Source organism: Columba livia, chromosome 5, assembly GCF_036013475.1.
Source record: "Columba livia isolate bColLiv1 breed racing homer chromosome 5, bColLiv1.pat.W.v2, whole genome shotgun sequence".
Taxonomy (NCBI): Eukaryota; Metazoa; Chordata; class Aves; order Columbiformes; family Columbidae; genus Columba; species Columba livia.
The window spans coordinates 36986047-37010398 of record NC_088606.1 but is presented as its reverse complement, the minus strand read 5'-3'; the positions used below and the strand labels follow the sequence as shown (position 1 = coordinate 37010398).

Genomic DNA, 24352 nt, shown 5'->3' with positions numbered 1-24352 from the left:
ACATAGCATTATACTTATCCCTGTCTCCTGCCTGCTCACAGGGAGATGAGATCTACACCCCCATCAACAGTGCCAGCCAACTGCCCTAAATCTGGCTGGACCATCATTAGTAACATGCTTCCTGAATACAGGGGGTGTGGATGCTCATCCTGCTTTATTTGGGTTTTGTTAGGTTAAACAAAATGCAGAGCAGCCTTTATTTTATGTCACAATTGTTGCTCTGTCTCCAGTTCCCAGATGATAATGCTATCCTGCCAGTTGTTCATCCCCTGCAACTCCTTGTCTCCATGGAGTAAGCAGCAGCTGTATTCTCATGGGCAATTCAGAAGTAGCCAGAGGGAATCACAGTTTCTGTAGCATTGATTTCTGCCCTAGCTTGGGTAGTTAGAAGCAGAAAGTACGCTTAACTGTTTTTGTGGTTTTCGAAATGACTTCATACGTTTTAAAAACCACATCGATCTAGCACAGCCAGTCTTGCACCTAAAGATTGAATATTTGTCAGGCCCTTAATTGACTGTCAAATAAATGGATGAGAGTACTGTCGTTTTTGCATATTTTTTTCCTGGTATTTGGTACAATGATGGGAGCTCAGTGGAAGCATATTCACTGGTGCAAAAAAATTCCTTCCAGTGGATACAGATGCCTCATCAGCTTTAGCTAGCAACTCATCCACCCCCAAGTTGAATGTAAATCACAATAATAACATGTTCTTGCTGCTGCTGTTCAGACAACAGCTGCTGGTGTGGAGGACACACAGACAACACTCGCAGAGGTCCTGCCTAGGAAGAGCACTTGAAAAGCATAGTCAGGCAGTCTGATTATTAGCCTTTTAATATCTGAACTGCTCTCATATTACTGAGGCTTGTATATATCAGCAGGGAACAAACACAACAGCTTTATTAAGCGTTAGGTTGTTCTAGCTTTGTAGCGTTACCTTCAACTTTTTAACAATTCCTGGGGAGTTTCTTTCTCTTCATCACCAGGAAGCAGAAGGCTTCATGCAAACCTGGTTTGCAACCACGTTTTTCACTTTTATTTCTTGGCTGTATTCTGCTACATTAGAAAGAGACTGGCAGCAGCTGAAAGGCACTGAAGGGGTTCTAGAGGAAAAGGAGGCTGGCACTGGGGGATGAAGGGGTGGAAAACAAAGTGAGCGAGGACCAAAGAGGATATGGCCTTTCTGATTAGGCTGGCTGACTTTGTGACCAGGTTGCCATGAGATTTTTATCTCTAGAAATGAGAAATGCTTACCTGCTTCAAACAAAACAAAAACAACCTAACACCACAAAAAAAAAAAAAAAAAGACTGGGGATGGTGTGTTTGGTTAAATCTGCCTTGGAGCAGGGAACACACACATCGCTTTTTAAATCAGTAATGCAATGAAGAGGGCTGGGGGAGAAGAGGTGCTTTCCACTTTAGCTCCATCAGCTAACTTTATAACTGGAATTTGAGAACGTGACCAGAGCATAGGGCTGAGTTCTAATGCCATATTAGCAACTTAACGCCATCTGGTTTTATGTGAGTATCTTGACCTTTATTTTCAATTTAAACCAATGGAACAGTAATATTAATTGCCTGTTTCAGCTCACTGATTGATTTATTAGTGTCCATAAAGCACTTTCAACATTGAAGTATTGCCATCAGATTTTAATCTAGTCCATTAAAATAAAGAGTTTTAGATCTTAAATCTACACTAGGGTCCTCCTGCCAACTGCTGTGGTTTTACAAGCATTGGGCTTTTTTGGTTTTTGAAAATCCTCACAGAGATCTATCCCATGAACAAAACAAACAAGGTGAAAACATGGATGCTTTCTTTTATATTTTAGCTGTAGTATGTTAGGTATTTGTAACAACAATAAAGATTTTCCTTTCAGCTGATTGTGTTGCTTTATTGGAGGGGTGTAGAATGCAAAAAGTACGGAACTGAGTATACCTGTCATCACATGACATATTCTTACATCAGCCTAGTCGACAGCCTCCTGACCCCAAAATACCTGTAAAAAATTAATTTGTGAGAAAACTGTCAACAGGCAAACATAGTTTTTCCATGCCAGCAAGGATAACTGTAGACTTTTTATACTGCAGTGAGAAGCTGTTTGCTGTTTAATTCTGGGCAAACTGATGCCCCACCAAGATATCTGTGTGTACTTTCAAGTGCAGAAAGGAGCAGACATGGGTTTACTGTAGTAGAACAAGGTGGCATGGGTTGGTGTCTGTCTTCTAAACTGGTAAATCCATGATGCAGATGTATGTCAAAACACAGCTGGATATCATCCATCTGATTTACACTGGAAGTTGCACTTCATGTATTGTGAAGTCACAAGCTTTCGGGAATTTGGACCAGATGGACATATTTTCTGAAACAAAATGTTTATGGTGTGTGCTACTTGTCTCTTGGTTTTGAATACACTGAGGTTCACATTTTGAAAGTTTTCATATGATGAAAAGCATTTTTTAACAGCTTAAAAGGAAAATTTTGAATATTGTTACTTTTGTGACAGGATCCAGACAGGTGGCAGTTGCCTATACTGCAAATTTCTACTTGCCCCAGAGCACAATGTGTTCCTGCCAGGCAGCTTTATGGAAGCAGTGGCACAGAGGTGTCTGCAGTAATACGAAAATGGTTTCTGGCAGCCTTGTTAGGACTTGAATTATTCTACCTCCAAACAGTAGGTTAATTCTAACCCTTTTCTTACTGAAAATACTCTTGTATCTTGTCAGTTGTTTGTGAAAGATCCTTCTGCTGTGCAGGATCCTGCCAGAGAATGAGTAGGAGAAGGCAGCTCAGCTAGTTCCGCTATCCAAAAAGTAAAGGCTGTAAATTTTGTAATGTCTATATATAGTCCATGTGGAACTTTTGTAGATGCTAAGGATCAGCACTTGAGGCCCAGCTGCTCACTGTTTGGGCTGTTTGGTGCTAATCTATACATGGTGGAAAGCCCATTTCTGGGCCAGCATTCCCCCAGCACCTCCCCCCAGTACCTTGATTCCCCATCCTAAATAGATAATATCTCACACATGTAAGCAATTGCTTTCTGAAATCTACAAATTGTTGACCCTTGCTGATTTATATTGCAGAGTCCACAGCCTGCTTAGAATCTTAGTTTATATTGTGGTCTGCTCAGGCTGGTCAGCATGAGCCCTTACTTCATCTTCAAGGAGGATGTGTGTACTTTGAGGAATGCTCTGTTGTGTCTTTTGGAAATTATACTACCAAAAGAAGTCCTATACTGGCAGTCTGTTGTATTTAGGCTTGTTTGAAATTAAAATGTTGAGAGATAAATATATATATATATTTTTTTTTTTTATTTATTATTTTTTTTATTATTATTTATTTATTTTTTTGTGGTGTCTTCTTCACATGACAAAATGAGCTGCCAGAGCTCATCTGCACTGGGAAGTCTCACTGGTTCTTTTGGTATAATTACACTAGGGCAGTTATATAGGTGACCTGTAGCAGGCATATCAGAGTAAGAGAGGAAGGTTTTTGTTTTTTTCCCAATTTGGCTTATATGACTTCTAAGTGATCGGAATTAAACCTGAACAAGGTGTTTCTAGGCCCCTGTGGGGATTTACACTGATCTAAATTGGTCTTTATTTCTGGTGTTCTGGATCATCAGTTTTTGTTTTACACTCAGTATTATACAGTAAGTATATACAGTATATTATACAGTAAGTAAGTATAAAACTAGTCTGATTACTGGGTATAACTGGGCAAGACTGTGCTGTACCAGCAGAGCATGTGGGGAGGCGGGGATGTACAGTTTTCAGCTGGAATTCTAGTTCTCTCATCTGCAAAAGGAGATGCTCCTCAATGCTCCTGTTTTACTAGGATTTGCACTTGCAACTTATTCTCTTTCTGTCTTTTTTTTTTTTCCATAGAAATTGTGGATGGCAATGTTAAAATGACTCTTGGAATGATCTGGACCATTATCCTTCGTTTTGCCATTCAGGATATCTCAGTTGAAGGTAAATCTCAGTTCTTTTCAGCCACTGTTCAACAATGAACAACTGGGTAACTAAATAGCACTGCCTCTTAAAAGGCCCACATTGTGCTCTTGAGTCACTGGAAGATCCAAGGGAGCTTCCTAATCTGCCCTGTCATCTCACTGACATTTCTGTACAGGTGCAAGAGTGCTGAGAAGAGTTTTTCACATCCTCTTCTTGTAGCAGATTTTAAGAGCATCTCAAAAGGATGTTGGAATGTATTGCATTTCTTGCAGGCTGATTCAGGGACTAGCACTGAAAATGGATTTATCTCTTACAAGTCCTACAAAACTCTCTAATCCTGAAAAGCTATCTTCTTATTACTGAATCTCGTTAAAAAATAATAGTAGCAAAACTATACCAGTAGACTCTTCAAGACAAGGAATTTTCTGACAAGTGAAATTAAATAACGCACAATTCAGTGCAGTCTCTACCGAAGAGAAACTGATCATGTTTTTCTAGCATTTGCCCCAGAGACTCCTGCTTTCTAAGAAAATAAGTTGATTGGTGTGCTTTCTTTCTCTAGAGACATCTGCTAAAGAAGGACTTTTGTTATGGTGTCAGAGGAAGACAGCCCCCTACAAAAATGTAAACATCCAGAACTTCCATATCAGGTGAGTCACAAGCGAGCACTTAGCCTTACAATCTGTGTTATTTTCATATGTCTCTTGGTATATTCAACAATGCTCATGACAGACCTACCAAGACAACGCAGATGCATGTTGCGCAGTAACAGCATAGTCCAGACAGGCACCTAGAGGCAGAGGTTATTAGAGGATCTAAGTACCTATATCCCAGTTCCTCATTCTGGTTACAATTGCTGCTTTCGTAAAGTTCTTCAGAACATTAAGTTATATGTACCATGGGCTAAGCAAGACAGCTTTTCCTCTGTGAAAACTCAGAACACTTTAGAGGCCATGAATTAAGGGCTGCACCAGAAACTTTGTAGTATGGCAGAGCTGTATAGGAATGAGAGGTTTTCTAGCTCTGCTCTTAACAGTTCCAAATTGGCAGATGTTCCAGTGAAGATTCTGCATGATAGTGCTTTTTCCAGCACATCTTGGAGAGCTGTATGAACCACATGAATCTAACGCACTTCTTTAGAGCTTAAGTACCATCCACGCTAGCCAGTACTGTAGTGGAGCTAGCTATGAACATCGGCCTTTTCCCTAAGGAATACACTTGTTCCTCCTTTAGGGCTTTTATCTACACCTTTTTCAAGCCTGAGCTCTATACCTGTCCTTGCAGGACATGCACAGAGTTCAGCACAAAGAACTGGCAAAAAGGAGGTGGCAATGCAAAGGCAAGTCCTAATCACAGTGAATTTTTGTAGGATTTGAAAGGCATCTTTATTGCAGTATCATGCAGGTACAAGACATGCCTTCTTCCCAGCACTTAGAGAAGCACTGTTAGCTAGAAACTGAACCAGACTTAGTCATCCTGCTGCCTTGGTGCCTTCCCTCGTGCTCATGCCTGTCACAGTATCTCTCTCTGGCTGAGCATTGTTCATTGTGCTCTCTTCTGTCTCTCTTGTAGTTGGAAGGATGGCCTTGGTTTCTGCGCCTTAATTCATAGACACCGTCCAGAGCTCATCGACTACGGGAAACTACGAAAGGTACAACTCAACTTCTTTGTCAGACCAGATGCTTGGCTCCTTGGAAGTAAAGAGGGAGAAGAATTAGCTTGATAAACATAATTGAAGAACTTCAGCACAAGCTGGTAGTTGCAGGATTAGGGGGAAGGAAGGAGGGATGAATCAGTGCATTCAGACTTCTTAGTGAAGCATGAACTTAATGAGTTCCTGCTTTCAGACTGCTTTATATGAGACCCACGTGTCCCAATCCCAGCTGATGAGCAAAAGCTGGTAAATTAACTAACACCAAATGTGAGACTAGTTCTGTGCTAATGTCACAGTCTAGTGAGTCAAATCAGACTTAATATTTCTTTGGAGAGCTGGATGGAAACCAGTTACCTGGTGTTCAAATGAAAAGCTCATTGTGGGGGTGTATGTGCCCTCATTGGACACTTGACACATGCTTCCAGTTTAGCACTGAGCTATCTGCAGTACCAGGCTTCTCCAAGTGTATAGGTGTCAGGTGCCAGAAAAGCATTTGACGTAGCGCTCAATTTTACTTTAAAAATTGCCACTGGTAGCATGACATCTAGCTGCTCCAAAGTTTGCTTCCTGTGTGTCTTGGAGACAAGACTGATGATGAGAATAAGTATTCAGTTGTTTGTGCTGCCAGCAGCATCTTGACGTAACAGGGCGATGGAAGACAAAACTGGGTTCTCATCCTACTGGCTTTCCTGCAGTCTACTGAGATCCGGTCTCACTGTGTCTGGGCGCATGTGGAGTGAAATGTCACCAAGAGCATAATTCATGTGTCATTACTGGGGCTAATACACAAAACATTTGCCCATCTGATCTCATGGGCTGTGTGTTATGAAGTATATACGTGCTTGATGTTAGCTAGGGAAATAAACATAGGAGCCTGTCACTAATAGACCTGGGCTCTTGGATCACTGTGCAAACAGATGATATGTAAATGAGTTAATCATATTAGCTGCATCCTTGAGGCAATGAATTGTACAATGCCTGATCTGCTTTAAGTAACCTTTTAGATCTTTACTGTCTTGCAGAGCAGTCAGTTATATTATCTGATCAGTCTTCGTGTCTGGAGTCAGCACATGATGAATAAACAGTGAGAAGAGACTGTACCTGTTTACATAAAGAGCAGCAATAAAAAAGGAGTTATTAGAACTACATTTTCAGAGCCTGATCTTGAGAGAATAAAAGCAGCTAAGCAATGAGAGTCTGACAAACCCAGCTGGGTAAATGCTACAGCAGTCTCTGTTATCAACAAAGCCCTAAGCCAAACCCGAGTGAAACAAGAGTGAGAAAAAGAAAGTTATTTGGTCATATTGCCTGCAGGCTTTTTAAGGTGAAAGACAGAGCGATTGTAGTAGCCAAAATCAATGTAGATGGGAAGGGATTTGTCCTCCGTAGAGTAAGGTTAAAAGGAACCAGCATCTTTTGTTCTCCACTTGTCTTTGATCCCATCCTTCATCGGGTTCCCTCTGCCCTCCTGCAGTCTTCTGACTCTTTCTGTATAATTTTTATTGTTGCTCTGCTTCAATTACTCTAAAGGTATGAGATAAAATGCATGTTTGAGAACTCTACCACAGCTGAAATCTTGAGCAAATAGCTGGAAGAACTTAGCTCAGAACCTAGCCTTTAGCTCCGGCAGTTGATGTGTGCTGAAGGGAAGTTGCCTTTTGCCTAGATCTTTGACCTTCCTAAACACAGTGTTTGCTTGGAGTGTCTCTGTCACTCGTTTATTCCTTTATTTCTTCTTTCCTCCTCCCTTTGGCTCAATTCAACAAATTCTTGCCCTTCTCCTCGAAGCCTACTTCCCCTCTCCCCCTTCCCTCAAAACCAAGCAAACGAACGAACAAAACAACCTCAACGTTTTGAATCACCCCTGGCCCTGCAGAGGACTTACCTTGCAGAGAAAGACATGAGAAAGGCTGCTGAGAAGCAGTGGATAGTAGATTAGAGGTCCACCTGCAGGTCTCTTCCAACTCTAGGGAGTGATTAATGGGGTCTCAGTTGCACCTTTGATGTTGTGTGTGTTTCTGTGTACACACAGAAATGTGTAAGATAAAGAAGTGAACATCAGTCCAAGCTGCCAAGAGGTCTGCATCATACCTCCCATTTGGGCAATGTTATTGTGCAATTTAAGTGTTTTCTGCTCCTTTGCAGGGGCTGTGTCTATGCTACAGAGGCTGTATTGACACCGTTTGCTAGCACAGGGTAGCCAATGTAGCTGCATGTCTTCCCAAAACTTTGCAACTTCTTTTGTCAGCACAGTCTAGCTATTTTAGTCAAGCAAGCACAATTCTTTTCTGCCTACATGCACTGCCTAGCTGAAGTTGCTTGCATAGTCCAGCCCCCGAAATAAAAGGTGCAAGTCCACCCAGGTTGAGCTATTGTTCAGCTTACTGCAGATAAGATCTTGAGATTCAGCTCCTGGTCTGCATCTGAAGCATGTGCAGAAGATGGGATTTCCTTTTCTCCTTTTACCCCTGACGGTAGCTCAACTGTGAGCCGCATCTTTTTTATCAAGCACAGTGGTTGACTGATGCCTCAGACACTCCCTCATATACCGCAGTCCATATAGAAATGTAGTCTGTGTACTGCTGTGTTAGATGCATTTATTATAGATGTTCCTGAAAATGTGAGTTGTACCAATTGAATTTCTTTCCTAGTTTCTTCAGCTCTGGCAGGTATAGTAAGTGCTTGCTCTCTCTTGATTTTCCTCCTCCTCCATCTTCTTTCCTGATTGCTAGTTAATATAAGTTTTTTATGTCATGCTGCAATAATTGCCATGGCAACCTTGTGTGCTGTAAGGACTTGGAAATAGCTGGAGAAGCAGAGAATACTCCCCATGTGAGTTAGGGTTGTGGTGAAAGAGGAGGAGCCATGGTAGTCTTTAGTCAGCAAAAGCAGAAAATGTGCCAGGTGGGCATCTGTTTAGGGTAGGTTTGCTATCTGCCACTGTTAAAACAACGTAGTTCCTCCATGGTGAAGGTATAGCTTACCTTGTGCTTGGCCCAGCTAGAGCCTGGGAAGTTGCGGCTCCTGTTCATGTATATGCCGTTCTATTATGTGTTCACATAAGCAGAGTGGGAACTGAGGCACCTTTGCAGAACCTCATCTGGGTCAGTGCTCCTCTGGGGTGTGTGTTTCTTTCAGCTGTGGAACAAATCAGGGGACAGGTGAATTGGCTTTTGTTTGCTGCCCTTGGGTCCCTAAAGTGTGCCCGTATCTGTGGTGCTGCACTGCGAGGCTTGGGGCTGCCAGGCCAGTCTTCATTATTTTATCCCTTTTCATGGGAGTCAGCTGAAACGGGATTTGAAATAATAATTAGCTTGTGTATGATGGGATAGAACTGAAAGTGGTAGAGTTTGGAGGAATTTCATAGGGCTCGAGACCCTGTTGTAGTCTTGGACAAGCCCCCAGGGAAACCCTATCTCTTGCACAAAGAAGCAACACCTTTGCGATGAGCAACTCCACTATCCATGAGGGGTGAAGCTTTTCCCACAGGGAACAGGGTCTTGCTCAGGTTTAGCTACCTGCTTATCTCAGACCTCTAGTCTTGGATTTAGGTACCTTGCTTTCAGTAGCACTGTCTTTAGCTTCATTCCTCAAGAGGTTATGTGATCACACATCTTTCTTACATGTGAAGTCTGATAGCTTCATCTAGATGAGTTTCCAGTTTCCCACATGTTAAGACTTCCAGCCCTTCCTTTGGGAGTGCCCAAGCCCAGTAAGTTTTCCCATCAGGAAACCTCTCCCAACTTCCAGCTTAAAATTTCTTTTTAATCTTTGGCGACATTGCTGCTGGTGTTGTTAATTGCAAACTGATAGGAAAGCTATCTGCAGTGATTTTTGCCTCCTCCCTTTCCTCCAGGAGAGGCTGACAGATCTTCAGGCAGCTCATTCAGATGGATCTCTGCTGAGGAAGGGTCTGTGTTCACACACTAAACACTCTGTCAGGGCATTAGCAGTGACAAGGTGGTCATGGTCAGCATAGGCTAAAAAATGGTGGTGACATTTCTACAGAAGTAGAATATGGCTTATGGACTAAGGGAAAACTGGCAGGAGAGCTGCCACTTGGCATTTCTGGATGCTCCTGCGCTTGAGTGAAAGAAAGACTGTTACTCTTCCTTCCTAAATGGAGCTAAGGCTCTGTCTACGCATAGTGAACAAGGTATGTAATATACTAGCTAGTCTCACCTCAAATAAGGCTTTTGGTTACACTTTGGGTTTATAGAGATTTCTCCACAGCAGGAACAGGAGACAAGTAGGCTGAGATTGAAATGGTACCAGCGTCTAATTCCATGGCACAGGGTGGTTCCTTGTGGCTGCAGGATAATAAAAATCCCCTGCCTGCACCACTGCTAAACTCTGAAGAGGTGGATATAATATATCTGATGTAGTCACCAATAAAAGTGTATTATGTAAGGATAAAGTACTATTTGGTACCGAGATGGTGACCTGTTACTACGTGTGACAGCCGCTATGTTTTATTGCAGCATGCCTGTGCAACATTTTCTCACTTAATATTGACTTGTCACAGTGGACTAAATATGCATCAGTGGTCATGTCTGTTTTGGTGGCCTCTGTGTGATTTACTTTGGTAGGTGAAACGTTGCTGTCTACTGGAGACATTCACCCAAAGGAATATGATGCTGATATACTGCAGGAAACTGCTTTTCAGAATAGCTCACTTTCCTGGTTTCATGAAGGCTGTAATCTGAGAACTACATAATGATCAGTGCCATAAAGGAACTTTTCTGCATTCCCATACCTTGCCTGCCCAGCCTGCCTAGCTTCATCTTCCATGCTGGGTGTGTTTGAAGGAAATTGCCTGTTGATTAGAGTTCAGGCACAGATTAATCTTCCAAGTTGATGTAATAAGCAAAGGCACATGATCTCAAACAGAAGAGAACCAGAGACATGGATGCCACTCTGCAAAGAAGATGAAATAATTATATGCTTTATTTCCTAATTTTTAAGGTGTGTCTCAAGTGTGAGTGGCACAAATTACAATATGGAGAGTACCACCCCATCCTTCCTCTTTCCTGAAAGACGCTTAGCAAACATGGTGACTAAACACTAACAGTTTATGCACAACCTTTCCTCCCGCAGAAGCCACCTGTCTCGATGTTAGAAACTCGGTACCAAATTTGTCATCCATGAAGTGATTGATCCTTCAGAATAACAAAGTATCATAGATATACAGGAATATATAAATCAGGCTTATGTGAGGGTCTCATACATGTTGGTAGATGTCCTGTTGCCTATCATTACGTTTGAATGCTGGAAACAGTTTGCAGAGGTCTTTCATTTCCAGTGACATCTGTGTTTCATATTCTCTTGTGTGGCTCTTAAATCTAGTTACCTTTGTGATATGACTCATGATGTGATAAGTCACATTTAACTTTGTTTAGGATTTGATTACTGTGTATTGATGTCTGTATCTGAAGTGCATCCTGCCACAGCAGAAGGTTTATATAATATATAGATGAATAGAAATGACAAGTCCTGTGCAGCGCATAGAAGGAAAAGCTATACTCAGACAAAATGGGTACTTTTATATGTATTTATTTTGTAGAGATTTCTTAAAACATTTCTCTTCCTCCCACTCAACTGGTGTTCAACAAACTGTACGCTAGTTGAGGACAGCAGCCATTGCAGATGTTGTTACTATTTTAGTATTGCTCAGATGTTCTAACAGATACACTGTTCTGCAGTTCTTTCAAAGGGAAGTTGCAAACTTAATATAAGCATGAGATATAAATGTGAAATATGGCCCTTTACTATCAGTATGATGTGAAGCTAATTTTACTTTAAGCTAGGTTCAAGACAAAGTATATTATTCTTTCTTGTTGCAAGTGCATAGATTATGTGTTAATTATCATGAGTCTCCAGGCTCCGTTTTCAAAAGGAAGCTAATTATTTTATCTTGCTACATGGGGATTCACACATAAATTTTGTTTGGACAGCACAGTTACCTGAAGGAAACCAAGCACAATAGCTCTGTTTTGAGAGAAATGCTGTGCACCTTGTTACAAGTTGATGCTGATACTCTGACTCTGTTTCTTTCTCAGGATGATCCTCTCACAAATCTAAACACAGCTTTTGATGTGGCTGAGAAATATCTGGATATTCCAAAGATGCTGGATGCAGAAGGTAAAGTAGAACCCAGTGGCTTTTAACTTGCTTTTTCTCAAGAAATTTCCTACTTCTAGGTGGACTGGTATTTTACAAGAATTCAGCAACCTCTGAATGCTCCCTCCTTCACTGTGTTTTAAATGTATAGGGGAAAAGTTCAATTGGAATCATGAATCGTATGTTCTGCTTCCCTCTTCTTCCTGTGCCCCCTCAGTCTTCCAAGTCTGGTGTGGAGATCTTGACCTGGGGTTGACACACCAGGCAGAGATGAGATAGTGCCTGGCTATGTCCACTCCTGACTGAAGCGTTCCCTTTCAAGAACCAGGCTTAATACTGAGTTTACATATGGTGTAGGACTGCGTTCCTTTTGGTCCAGAATTTTTCTTTTCTGGGCTCTTTCTGACATTGTGATCTTCCTTTTGGGGGCATGATATTGTTGTTAGAAACTGCTGCTTCTCAGCTACTCAAAAGTGTTGGGCATGGAGATCTCTCACTGACTGAGTCTGGAGACCAAGGCAGAGATCCATGTTGTTCAGAGGTGCTTTTGCTACTGACTGTGACTGCTTCCCTGAGGCCACTGGCCAGCAGGGATTACTTTTCAGAGCCTTGTCAGGACCAGTTTGGCAATAGACTTTGAAAACTGTAACCCTGGAGTATGAACAACAGCCTGAAATTGTTCACTGATTGTTGGCTGTTCACCTGAAGACAGCTCATTTCGGTGGTAAAATCTTCATTTCAGGCTTGGTTTGGACGAGAGAAGCAGCTAAAGGCTTTTGTTAAATAAGGGAGTGTGAGGAACGACGGGGAAAGGTGGAGATAGGACAGCTGAACCCAGAGAACCTGTATTTGGGTAACGAGGATGCTCATATTCTTAGATAGTATTTCCCATGCCCAGGGATGAGTTTTGCTTTCCCTGCATTCATCATGCTGAGGTCACAAAAAATCGTGAGGTTTCTGGAGCAGATTCAAGTGCTTTCTGCCGTTCTGTAGGAAATAAAGCCTCCTCTGGAGTAACTGGATCTAGCGTCAGATCTCAGCAAAGCTAGCAGTGATGAAGAGGGGCCTTTGAAGGAGCTTCCATTGTTCTTCCCTGATCACTCTCCTCCCTCATGGAGTGAAGCTAATGTGCATTCCTCCACATCATTAATTGTGATCTCTGGAGGTGTTGAGTTTACTCTGAAACTAGTGAAAGGGACTTTTGAAATTCAAGCTATCATTGTGTTGAAATGGAGGACAAGGGCATGGAAAGGAAGGGAGAAAGCATATTTCCTGAAGAAATGCATGGAGGAATTGCAGTATAATATGTCTATAGAAGCCATGTCAACCTGCTGCCAGTTTGAATTGATTCAACCCACCATTCACAGTAGCGTTCTCAGGACAGGGAAATGCTGTGACACACGACATGTTGATATATGACTGCATTAGCCTGACCAGACCCTGGAAGCAATTTTATGATGAGAGAGGGGAACCAGTAGGGTGACCCTGACCTCTAAGAGAGACACATCATCTGGGGAATGCTGGGAAGCCCTGTGGAGTTACTATGACAAGCATATACCCCAGCAGGCCTCCTGGACAGTTGTGGTTCTCCCTCTCCTTTGCTTTCCTCCCGTCAGTTGATTATGCTCTTAACGTGAGGTTTTTTTTGACAGACATTGTTGGAACTGCCCGTCCTGACGAGAAAGCCATCATGACCTATGTTTCTAGCTTCTACCACGCCTTCTCAGGAGCCCAGAAGGTATCGCAGGATCCCAAGTTCCCTCCACAGAGCACACCTGGTGCCGTTGCTAATGTCCAAACATTTTTTTTCTTTCTCTCTCTCCTCTCTAGCTACGGGCATCTTTATTATTATGTTCTTGGTAGAGTTGGCTGTTGGTTCAAAGTGGTGCCCCAGACTTAATACGTGTGGCAAGGGAGCCAGGAGTCCCATTTACCTATAGTCAGTTGTACTTCCAGTGGCACTTGGCATATGCCAGCACCTTGGCATACACATAAATCCAAGGGAGTGAGGAGCTCTGCCTTCTCCATTTGTCTTCCATACTGCTGCCCTGACAGCTGAGGGCCTGCACCCCCTGTTCCTGGGAAGGCTGAACTGTGATGCTTGGTCTCAGAGCTGGGGAGACCACCGCATAGATGCTCTGCTCGGCAGGACACTGCAGCCTGCCCGTGCTCAAAACGATGCTGACATCTGTTCACTTTTTTTTTTCTTTTTCAAAGGTGGAGGAACAGAGCTAACTTAGTGGTATTATGAAGGGTTCAATGAATACCCAAGGCTTTATTTTTACCTTACAAATGCTGCAGGTTCCTACACCCTTGCTTCAAGATCCGAGCCTCCTGGTTTCTCAAGTTGTGCCACAAATTCAGTCCCAGTTCACCTGGGGCTTACAAACCATGTCTACTGAACACATCCATGGTGATTTTTCAAACAGGGCATTGCTTATCATGACTGAGGTGCCTGGTTTTATTAATTTGCTTCTTTTTTTTTTTTTTTTCCCCTCTTTTCTCACCCACCATGCTGGAAATTGGGCGGTTGAGTCCTTGCTGTGTCTGGCTTAGCCATTTTCCTGTTGGTAATGGAGTCACTTAAGGAAAATATTTTGTGGGTGAAACCTTGTAAATGTCTCACCAAAACCAAGCAGCCGCAGGAACAGGCAGTGTGTGTTGCAGCAGAGCAGATACTGTGTAGGAAGTGCACTGCATAGGAAGGCTCTGATCTCTAGCTCCTCAATATACAGAAGAGCCTTGAGCACAGGCATTCAGACCTCCAAACAGACTATTAGCATCCTTGGGCCAGGCCCCTGGACTGCAGCTGTGAAGATGCAGAGCCCAGATCCTCAGCTCGAGATCCCCCTGGGTTGAAGGGGTGGGAGGGAGGGGTGCCTCTTTGAGCCACAAGCCAACACTGCTAGCTACCTTCTGATCTGAATTCCCAGCTCTCCGCATGGAAATCTGTTTGGCCTGTCCTGCAATGCATGATGGGAAGTTTCTCCCCTCTCTCACGCCACCCATGACTGTTTTGTTTTATTCTATGTGCTGCTTCTTACTTTATCCTTTCAACCTCTTTTCCTTCTCTGCACAGATATTTTAGGCACGCTAAGGCCGGATGCGAAGGCCATAATGACCTATGTCTCATGTTACTACCACGCCTTCTCAGGGGCGCAGAAGGTGAGACTTTACCACTAACAACCCACTCCCTGCTCCCTGCCCTGCCCACCGCTCCTCTCCACTGAGGAACGTGCCAGACCCCCATCCACGCCAGGCCGTTTGCAGGGAAGCCCAATGCATCCAGCAATGTGCTTGGATGTGCCATCTGTAGTCTTGCTGGAGAAGTGATGTCCATGTCCTTTCAGACAGACTTGACCTGCTCCTTCCCTTCAGTTTCACACCTCAGTGGTGGAGAAAGCATTTGGTAAAGCTGGCATCTAAAGATGAATGAATAGATGCTCTGACAGAGTCAGTGTCCTTTCAGTGACTAGTGGGCGTCATCTTGGCTGGGCAATGCGCCTCCAGAAGTACCACAATCAAATCAGCCTCCTCCAGGAAATCACAGCCTGTCCCTCTTGACCTGCCATCCTGCCTTCCACACTCAGCCCCAGCTAGGTCAGTGGTCTTTTTCTAGGCTGAATCATCTGTGAGCTGGTTATGTAGCCCTTTTGTGCTCCAGCCACAAAGTCCATTCCTACCAGACCTTGAGATTTCCCAAACTCACACACTTCTTCATTCCTTGCTTCTCTCTGGTCATTCTCTGTTTCCCAAACCACCTCTATGTTTTATTTATCTTTCTTCTGCTTTGCCCGTTTCCATAACTTCAGTCCTTCTTCCTCTGCTTCTTCTTAACTCCAGAGTCTCTTTGTCTGGCATCTGGGCGTTTGTCCTCAGAGGAACTGGAGAGTCACGGTTTGCCTTCGGGCAAACTTCTTCCAAAGTGACAATTTCCCTGCAATCCTGTGAACAGAAGGAAAAGGTCCATCCTTTCCTCCCATGCTATAGCCTGACTGGTCTGCAGGATCACTGCTAATTTCAGATTGTAGGCTTTGGGACAATAAAATCTGAAGTTCAAGACTGCATTCTTCATGTTACAAAGAGATGTAAAATCTCTCCATTTCCCCTAGCCACAACTGCTTCCTCTCAGTAGGCCTTTTCTATTTGAGGTGCAGTCCATGTGTTGCCCAGCTTGAGGGCTAACTTGACTCCAGAAGAGTCCATCTCTTTTGTGCAAAGCAGTGCTGGTGGTTGCAGTGTTGAGGCAGCTACCATGCTGATGCTGGCTTTCAGAGGGCACACACAGGCAGTAGGTTCCAGGGAGCAGCTTTTTAGTTCAAACTTTTTGTTCTCTGCCTTGTTTCATATAAATTACATGATACTTGTGTTGTTTCCAAGGAAATGGGAATATGTCCTACAGCAGTGTGGTAGACTTGCCCCTTTGGCATAATTTGTGTAGTCATTACTTTTTCACTAGCATCCTGCTTTGTGACTAGTTCAAAACGCTTAAAACTAGACTGGAAGCTCTGGCCAGCTGATACTTGCCCAGGAAGACGGTAGTCTCAGAACTTGTGCCAGCCTGGTGATAAGGCCTGCTCTTTGCCAGGTGCCCCAAGCGACTGCTCCATGCTGTCTGCTTAACCAAAGAACTTCAGATTGAGAAAACAACAAACCACAATATGAAGAGGGTTGTGGCCTGCTGCAGGAGCAGCTGTGCCCCTCGCCAATCCCGTCCTCTTTCCTCTGCGCCCATTCCACAGTTTGGAAACCTGCTCAGCAGTTTGCTCTCATCAGCAGTTCAGGTGGATGCTAGGTCTCCAGGGATAACTGAGAAAAACCTTTTACTGCCTCAGGACCTGAACCATGTAGCTAGGGCAAGAACTAGAGATGGAGCTTCTTAGTTATCAGAGCTTCAATCCCATGTAGTCCAACTGGCTTATAGGGAAGATTAAAGAGATAATAATTTATTTTTCAGCCATCCTGATGGCCCAGCAACTCAACTGTGCCCTGGCAGGAGGGGCACAGCTCCTTTTTGGAGCTGCTCTAGCTGCATGTTAGCCAGCTGCTGAGTGACAGATTTAAATCCCCAGGCAAATGCAAAGTGAATACTGAGTGCAAGCCCCAGACCAGATTGTGATGTGTTGCCACCTCGTGCACGGTTAGGTGACTTACTGTGATATCACTCCATTTTTCATTCAGATTTTTCATTACTGCCACCAGTCCTGAAGGGGAAGTCCCATGAGCCGCTTTCTGCTTCTTTCACTCTCTTATACTGAGCCTTTGAAGGTACAGGGTCCCCTGCCTGACGTGTGTGTAGATGGCTGCTTTTTCTTTATGCCGTTTTATATATATATATTTGTAGGTTTACTTGCTTTGGTTGGTTTGCTTGTTTTCTAACCGCTTCTGACTTTCACACTAAATGCATGCAGCTACTGGTTGGCTTAATATTTTGTAAACTTGATTTCTGGGGTGAAAATTTCTAACTCATGTTTTACCGTTTTATTAAGAGATTGTGTTTGGCATACAGTATTCTGGAGTGGTCCTCTGAGGCCAGAGGAGAGCAACAGGCATTTTCCCTACATAGCACACTGTGAGAATACCTTCCTTTGTTATTGTCCTCGGCAATGAGACCTGGATCTATGATCTAGAGAGACAGCTAACTCCACATCCATCCTAAGCAGCCCAAGTCAGGGTTGAGAAGTGCAGAAAAGACAAAAGGCAGAGAAATTACTGCTACTTTGGCTATTCAGATTTCCATTTTTAGTCCATCCAACAGCACATGCATACCACACAGCAGTGTGGCATTGAGCAGTATGCCCTGGGCTTGCCCTTGCCATGGTCTCTGAGTACAAGCAGTGTGAAGTGTCAGTATGATGCTGCCCTGAAGCTGGTCAGCTCACACAGGCTCTTTGACAATAGAGGTACACAGCTTCCAGACCCCAGGGTGGTACATTCTCGGTGCTGCTCCATGCCTTGTGGGCATCCTGGCTTGCCTGGAGCCAGCCTGAGCACCCTAATTGCATCATTGCCTTTAGCAGTGTGGGGAAACTGAAATGGTGTTTTCCACTTTAGTCCACTAATGAAGGTGTTGGGGGACCTGCCTTGGTTTCATGTAAACCTCTTAGCATGCCACTCTTCTTTTACCTGAAGGTGTTTCACTGAGGTCGCCATCACCACAGATCAGCTCATTAGCAGCAGTGTGGAAAGTATTTGTGGAGGTTACCTGAAAGCACTGGGATCCTTTAGTCCTGCCTTGCCCAGAGCAAGTCAGTGTAATGCGTTGCTCGTGACATCAGGGGTGACAGTGGCCACAGAGCCGTTCCTGCAGCAGCAGCGGCAGCTCGCTGTTGCGTAGAGCAGTCTGGAGCAGGGAAGAACCATTGGGAAGCAAGTACTGGTAGGGAAGAGGAAGCCTCTACACTTCAGCTGTTAGAATAATACAAATAATGTCGTAATTGCTGACATTCAGAGGGCCTTTGTGTTTGGACAGATGCTCAACACGTATAAACACACATATTTAAAAACTTGGGCAGCTGGAGGAAATCTGTCATCAGATACATGTAAATATGCCTCTGCGAAATGGGGTCCCTCCTGCACAGCTGGTTGCTGATGCAGTGAGCTCCTGGGGTGTAAAAAGAAGAAAGAGTGTGCAGGGAGCTCCTCCTGGGGTCATCGAGATAAACATTTGGCACCACCAGTTCCCTGCAGTCATTACGCACATCATGCAGGGCTTTGGCAATGTCTTTTTGACATACTGTTTGGTCCCATGTATATAAAGTTTTCTCTGGATATCAAAAAGCACTCCATGAAAGTACAAACTCCAATTAAAAACAGATCAAAGTACAAGCTTTCTTAAATGTAACCATCGTTTGCACTTTTTACAGATTTTTTTTTTTTTAAGGGAAATTGCTCTCCTGTACCTCTGATGTATTTTAAATTAGTTAATATCTGTGTATCTTCAAGCTGGCCCAATTTAATGAAGGGACAGATGACTGCATATATGTTTTTTACAGCTTCTTGCAAATTAATAATATTGCCAGGTCCTCTGGGACTTTAGCAATCCATACATCACTGGATAGCCTATGACTTTACTGCTATTCTTGCTGCCCAGCATCAGCTGCAGATATTAGGGGATTTTTCTCAAATGGCCTTGGAGATTGAATAAACAGATAATAAAAGACCTTTTAAAAATAGAGGTTGAAACTTGCCAGCTATAAGCTCAGCAAAACTTCTTTTGGCATCAGTCCCACACATAGTTTTAAGGCAGGACACAGCATTTTCAGTTGGTGTGTGGTAGTTCTGGCATGTACTCTCTCCTCTCCATCTGCACTTGCCTCTGTGAGAAGGAGGACTGATCCACAGGGGTCTGTGGGCAGCTCCAGCACCTTCCCCAGGCACCAGGGCAATAGCTGCACTGTGGTGAGAGGGTGTGGAGCAATCCCTTAACACCCAGCAAAGGTATGCGTCTTCCAAGGCTTTGTGGCAAGGCACCTACCACGATGATGTCAAAGGGAGCTGATAGCCACAGATATCTGTTGTGCAAGGATCAGCCTGCTGTGCGTTCCCTGTGCCAGACACATGTGTGGCACTTCAGGGCAGACTGACTGCTCCTGAGTTCATAGCTGTGATTTTTCTGATCCTTGTTTTATTCCTGATTCATGTTTTAGCATGTTAAGCTCCCTGCAGAGAACAAGGTTTTGGTCCCACAATGGAAAAACAAGCAAACTAAATAGTAACAACAGGCTCTCTTTTTTTTTTTGTGAGATTTGTTTTGGGAGAGTAAGCATAAAGATTATCCAGAAAGAGGAAAAAAAAAATCCTCAGCTGCATCATGAGACCCTGAATACATGGTAGGTGTCACGCAGCAAAGTGTTGGAGGAGGTGGCCCTGTAATGAGTGCCAAAAATATAGGGAAAGCTGGAAGACAGCTCTGCAGGGCAGAATTTAAGGTTAAGAGGAGTATCTACCACTTTATTTTCCAAACAAAATTAGGAATTTTCCAAAGTACAGTCTATGGATTAACTCTATGTAGATAGTTCTTTCCTGGGGTGAAAGCCAGCAGAGAATTTCATCAGCTTGACACCACTCAGTTACTGGTGTTGCAGCTCTGAATGCTGGTGAGCAGAGTGGAGGTGGTGGCAGTACCCCATCTTTCTAAGGAGACAGCCAGGCTCCCTCTGGAAGAAAGGAAACAACTGGGCCCTCTTGTAGGAGCAGCTTCAGAAAAGGCACTGAAATGTGTTTGTCTCACAACACATACAGTGGGAAAAATATTATTATTATTATAGAAGGTCAGGTAGAAAGCAAAAAGGTCAGGGCAGACATTTCAAAGTGCAGACAGGTTGCTAGAGCCAAGGGTAGGAGACTTTACCCACAGGTACATAGCAGGAAGATAAGCTGCAAGCTTTGGTTTTTGTTTTTTGGGGTTTTTTTTCACACTTTTCCCTTCTTCTGTTTTTCTTCTCTTCACCAGGCGGAGACAGCAGCGAATCGTATCTGCAAGGTGCTGGCAGTCAACCAAGAAAACGAACAGCTCATGGAAGACTATGAAAAACTGGCCAGTGATGTAGGTGTCTGTGCTGCTGTTGGTTTCTGTGTGGTGAATGTGGAAAGGAATTGCATTTAATACTGATAACTAATCTTGGGGAATGCTATTGGCCCATGTCACCCTGGAAAATTCTATTTTTTCATCTTCTAGCTTGAGAAAAATTAAAGATCAAACTTACCTTAAAGCCAAAAGCAATCTGCTTTAAAACAGAAACCTTCCATAGCGCAGCTTTGAGTTTCTCGGCTTATTAAGAGCAGTGACAGAAATGCTAAAATTAAAGGAAAAATCAAGCTGGTTTAACTTTCCTTCATCAGAACTGTACAACTTCATATCAACTTTCATACGAATTGTATGCTGATATACTGCAGAAATCAGGAATTGGATCAGAAAGAATGGAAATTAGAGATGATTGAGGAAAGAAATATGCATTTGCTGATAACTGGAAAGAATCTGTGTAAGATACAAGCTGGAGGCTGCTTTGGTTAACTGAGGAGGCTGACAGACTGACAGCTGTGAGACTACGGAAGTGACCAAATGTGGACTGGAGTGTGTTTATGGAAGACAAATAAGGAGGGCAAGATGAAAAACAGAAGGGCAAATGTAGCCCTTGAGCCTGGTTTCAGCCTGGTCTGAAGAGCAGACGACCCTACTCCACTTGCACTCTAGACTGCCCATTGCATTAGCGTTTTGCCAGATCCCCAGATAGGTTTGCTGAAGAGGGATATTCGAAGATCAACACTGACTTCAAGGAAGCTAGAGTGGGAGAAGCATAGCTGGAGGCCAGAAGTTAATTTCTCCTGTTAGACCCTTCTGGAGATAATATGATTTACAGCATCCTTTGTTTATACAACAGTCCAGCAAAACTCTAAGGCTTTAGTGTAATCTGAGGACATAGTTTGGTCCTTAAGCATGTTGGATTGGCAGTGCTGCAACAGGCAGCTCTACTTAGTGTGGCAGGGACTAGGCTGGTCAGTAAAAAAAAGTACTTCCATAAAAGCTAGCAAACTTGCATTTACAAGCCCTGCTGGTGGCAGAATCTTTCTGACAACAAACATAAAAGTAAATGGTCTCTAATGAGATCAGAGCAACACTAGTAGTTTTAACATGTTTTTCAGTTCGAGCCTTCTTGTCATTGCTCTTTCCAGCTGCTGGAGTGGATCCGTCGCACCATCCCCTGGCTGGAGAACCGGGCCCCAGAGAACACCATGCAAGCCATGCAGCAGAAACTGGAGGACTTCCGGGACTACCGCCGCCTGCACAAGCCCCCCAAGGTCCAAGAGAAGTGCCAACTTGAGATCAATTTCAACACCTTGCAGACCAAGCTGCGGCTCAGCAACAGGCCGGCCTTCATGCCTTCAGAAGGGAAAATGGTCTCGGTGAGTGGGGGTAACTGCTCATATATACCCCAACCATGCCTAAAAAATGGGACTCCTTTTCTTCCCATGGGCTGCAGAGCATGCCTCACATTCAGGGTGAGCTACTCTGTAGTGGAAACCCTACAGAATGTGGTTCAGTGAGGCCATAATGAGAGGGTCAAATAATCATTGCTTCCTTTTATCTGAACCAGACTGAGGCTATTCTCAAGTTGCCTGCCTTTATGAGGAATGTCTGGGCGCCTCTCATTTTTTCTAATTGAAAGATGGTTGGGTTTTGTTGAAGTTTGATGTAGGGAAATGTTTCAAGGGGAAATGTCATGCAGACAGGTATATCCTGACACTGGTAGTCCTGCTTAAGTCTGGCACCTCATCTTCCTGATTTGTCTGCCCAACCCTGTGAGACTGAAAGCCTACATGCACTCCCTCCAACCCATTGGAGCCATGTAACTCATGGAGACTGATGCTGTCGTACATCTTCCCACCCATCTTCTAACCTGCCTTTTCTTCTCATGCTTCTGTCTCTAGGATATAAACAATGCCTGGGGTGGCCTAGAACAGGCTGAGAAGGGCTATGAGGAGTGGTTGTTGAATGAGATCCGGAGGCTAGAGAGGCTGGATCACCTGGCAGAGAAGTTCCGGCAGAAGGCATCCATTCATGAGTCCTGGACAGATGGTAATGCAAACCTACATGCTTCCTATTGCCTGAGATAGTGCTGTCCTTTATGTAGGGAGGATGAGATGGATCATCCATAGGTCCTTCCATGAGAATGTCCTCTCAAGAATGCCAGGTTCATTTCTTATTTTGTTAGAAAATAACACATGAAAATGAGCTTGATCTCTGTTCTGCTATATCACGTGGCCACATTGGCATTCATTCCCTAATTGTTACATAGTGAGAACTTTGGACAGAAAAGAGTTACAGAGCAGAGGAAAAGTTATTGTACAGTAAATGAATGCTTCATCTGGCATTTACAGGACCAGCATAGCCCAGTTTGCACATACTGAGACGGGTCCAGTATAAACTGTGACAGCACTGGCTTGAGCTGCACTATGTGCCCTTCTCTGTTGTTAATAGCAAACTCGTATTCTGTCGTTTGAAAGTGAGGATTGTGCATCTCTAGGCCTGCATGTATGAGGGCAAGCTTTGGGGAGGGTGTCTGGAGCGGGGCAGATGCCCTTTTGAGAGCCTTTGGGGCTGCCTCGGTGTTGGGGAGCTGGCTTTGGGGGCATTGCATCCTGCCTTTCATTCTCCTGTCCTTTGGCTCCCTCCCTAGGTAAGGAAGCAATGCTGCAGCAGAAGGATTACGAAACTGCCACCCTCTCGGAGATAAAGGCCCTGCTGAAGAAACACGAGGCCTTTGAGAGCGACCTGGCTGCACACCAGGACCGTGTGGAACAGATTGCTGCTATTGCACAAGAGCTGAAGTATGGCATTCCAGCATAAGTCCCATCCTTGGGGCTAGAGAGTCATAATCAGCTTTGCCCTCTGCTCTCTGGACAGCCATAAATCAATCCCCACACAAAAATGTTGGGAAGTCCCAGTGTTTCCAAACAGTATCTAGGATACTACTCTGCAGTATCCGGATGCAGCAGAGGAGTAGGCCAGAAAGCTGATGAGTCGTGGGTTCTGATGAGGGGGCGGCAGAATTATATTCCCAAGCCAAGTTTCCATCCTCTTCCAGCTCGTTGTGCTGCTGTGAACCCCTTCCTACAGAGTCTGACCTGCTGCTGGCACCTGCTAGGTTTCAGAGTTGTCATACTGTCATACTTTTCCAGGAACAGAAGGAAACAGCATAAGATAGCAGGCTCTCAGTTTGCTTTGTTTTGTCAAAAAAGTCCTCCTTATTCTGGCAAGAAAAAAGATCTGCCGGTTCTTGCGCCCATCGTGGCCTCTGCTGCCACCCTGGGCCCTTTGCCCCAGGAGTACTGTGCCTTGAGCACTCTGGTCTGCACTTGCTCCAGGCCATCCTCACAGTAGCTCTGCTCCCTCCCTGCTTTCCCCTTGGGAACTTGCACATCCACTCCTTTTACTGGAGAGACAAGTGACACAGGTTACCAGGGGTCTCATCAGAGTGTGAGGTTGATTGCTAGGGCTAGCAGGCAGGTAAAGAGCTGGCCTCTGCAGCACAGGGAGAGAGATTTTGAAATCCTATATGTTTCTTAGCAAAACCAGTCTGAACAACTTGTCTTTGACATTGGCCTATCTCAAGTTAGTGTCTGGTTTAAGATCAGGACCTTTGGGCAGAAGGACTGTTTTTCTCTTAAAAATCAGGATTATCAGATCAAGATCATGCTTTCCTTTAACAACACAGATTTACAGAATTGTTCCCTTGTCCATCGGAGGATTGACCCTGGAACAGGAGGAGGGTTCAAGGCAATCCTCCATGTCAGTAAGATTAAAACCAAGGCTGGCTAGTCGGCAAGCATTAGCTGACCTGCCACTTCCAAAGCACATTCTACATGCCCACCAAAACAGCTGCAGCTCTAAGAGCAACAGGGAAGGCTGAGCCCTAAGCTGGGGGACAGGTGATTTCTTCCAAAGTGTGAGAACAGCAGGCTCTGCCATCCTTCTAAAAGCCATTGTCCATCTCAGCAAAGAGGCCATGCCCTGAAAAAACATGGCTGAGCTATTTTCTCCCCCAGAGACATGCTACCAGGGAGCCAGAGAGGGTCTGGAGGAAGCCACTGCCAGGCATATTTGGGGACATGGCACGTTCCACT

General features: G+C 44.2%; 1 protein-coding gene across 6 annotated transcripts in view; it reads left to right on the top strand.

The window, feature by feature from the left end:
• The window catches only part of ACTN1 (actinin alpha 1), a 90201-nt gene that overhangs the window by 51460 nt on the left and 14389 nt on the right, over positions 1-24352 (top strand). For 3 of the 6 annotated variants that reach the window (XM_065064368.1, XM_065064370.1, XM_065064366.1), the window contains exons 4-12: positions 3883-3969; positions 4514-4601; positions 5524-5602; positions 11665-11746; positions 13378-13463; positions 20181-20273; positions 21401-21631; positions 22157-22304; positions 22906-23056. In XM_065064368.1, the coding sequence (XP_064920440.1) occupies positions 3883-3969; positions 4514-4601; positions 5524-5602; positions 11665-11746; positions 13378-13463; positions 20181-20273; positions 21401-21631; positions 22157-22304; positions 22906-23056 (1045 nt within the window). Of the gene's footprint in view, positions 1-3882; positions 3970-4513; positions 4602-5523; positions 5603-11664; positions 11747-13377; positions 13464-14804; positions 14891-20180; positions 20274-21400; positions 21632-22156; positions 22305-22905; positions 23057-24352 lie in introns of all 6 variants that reach the window. The other 3 variants (XM_065064371.1, XM_065064369.1, XM_065064367.1) reach the window with 1 other exon arrangement.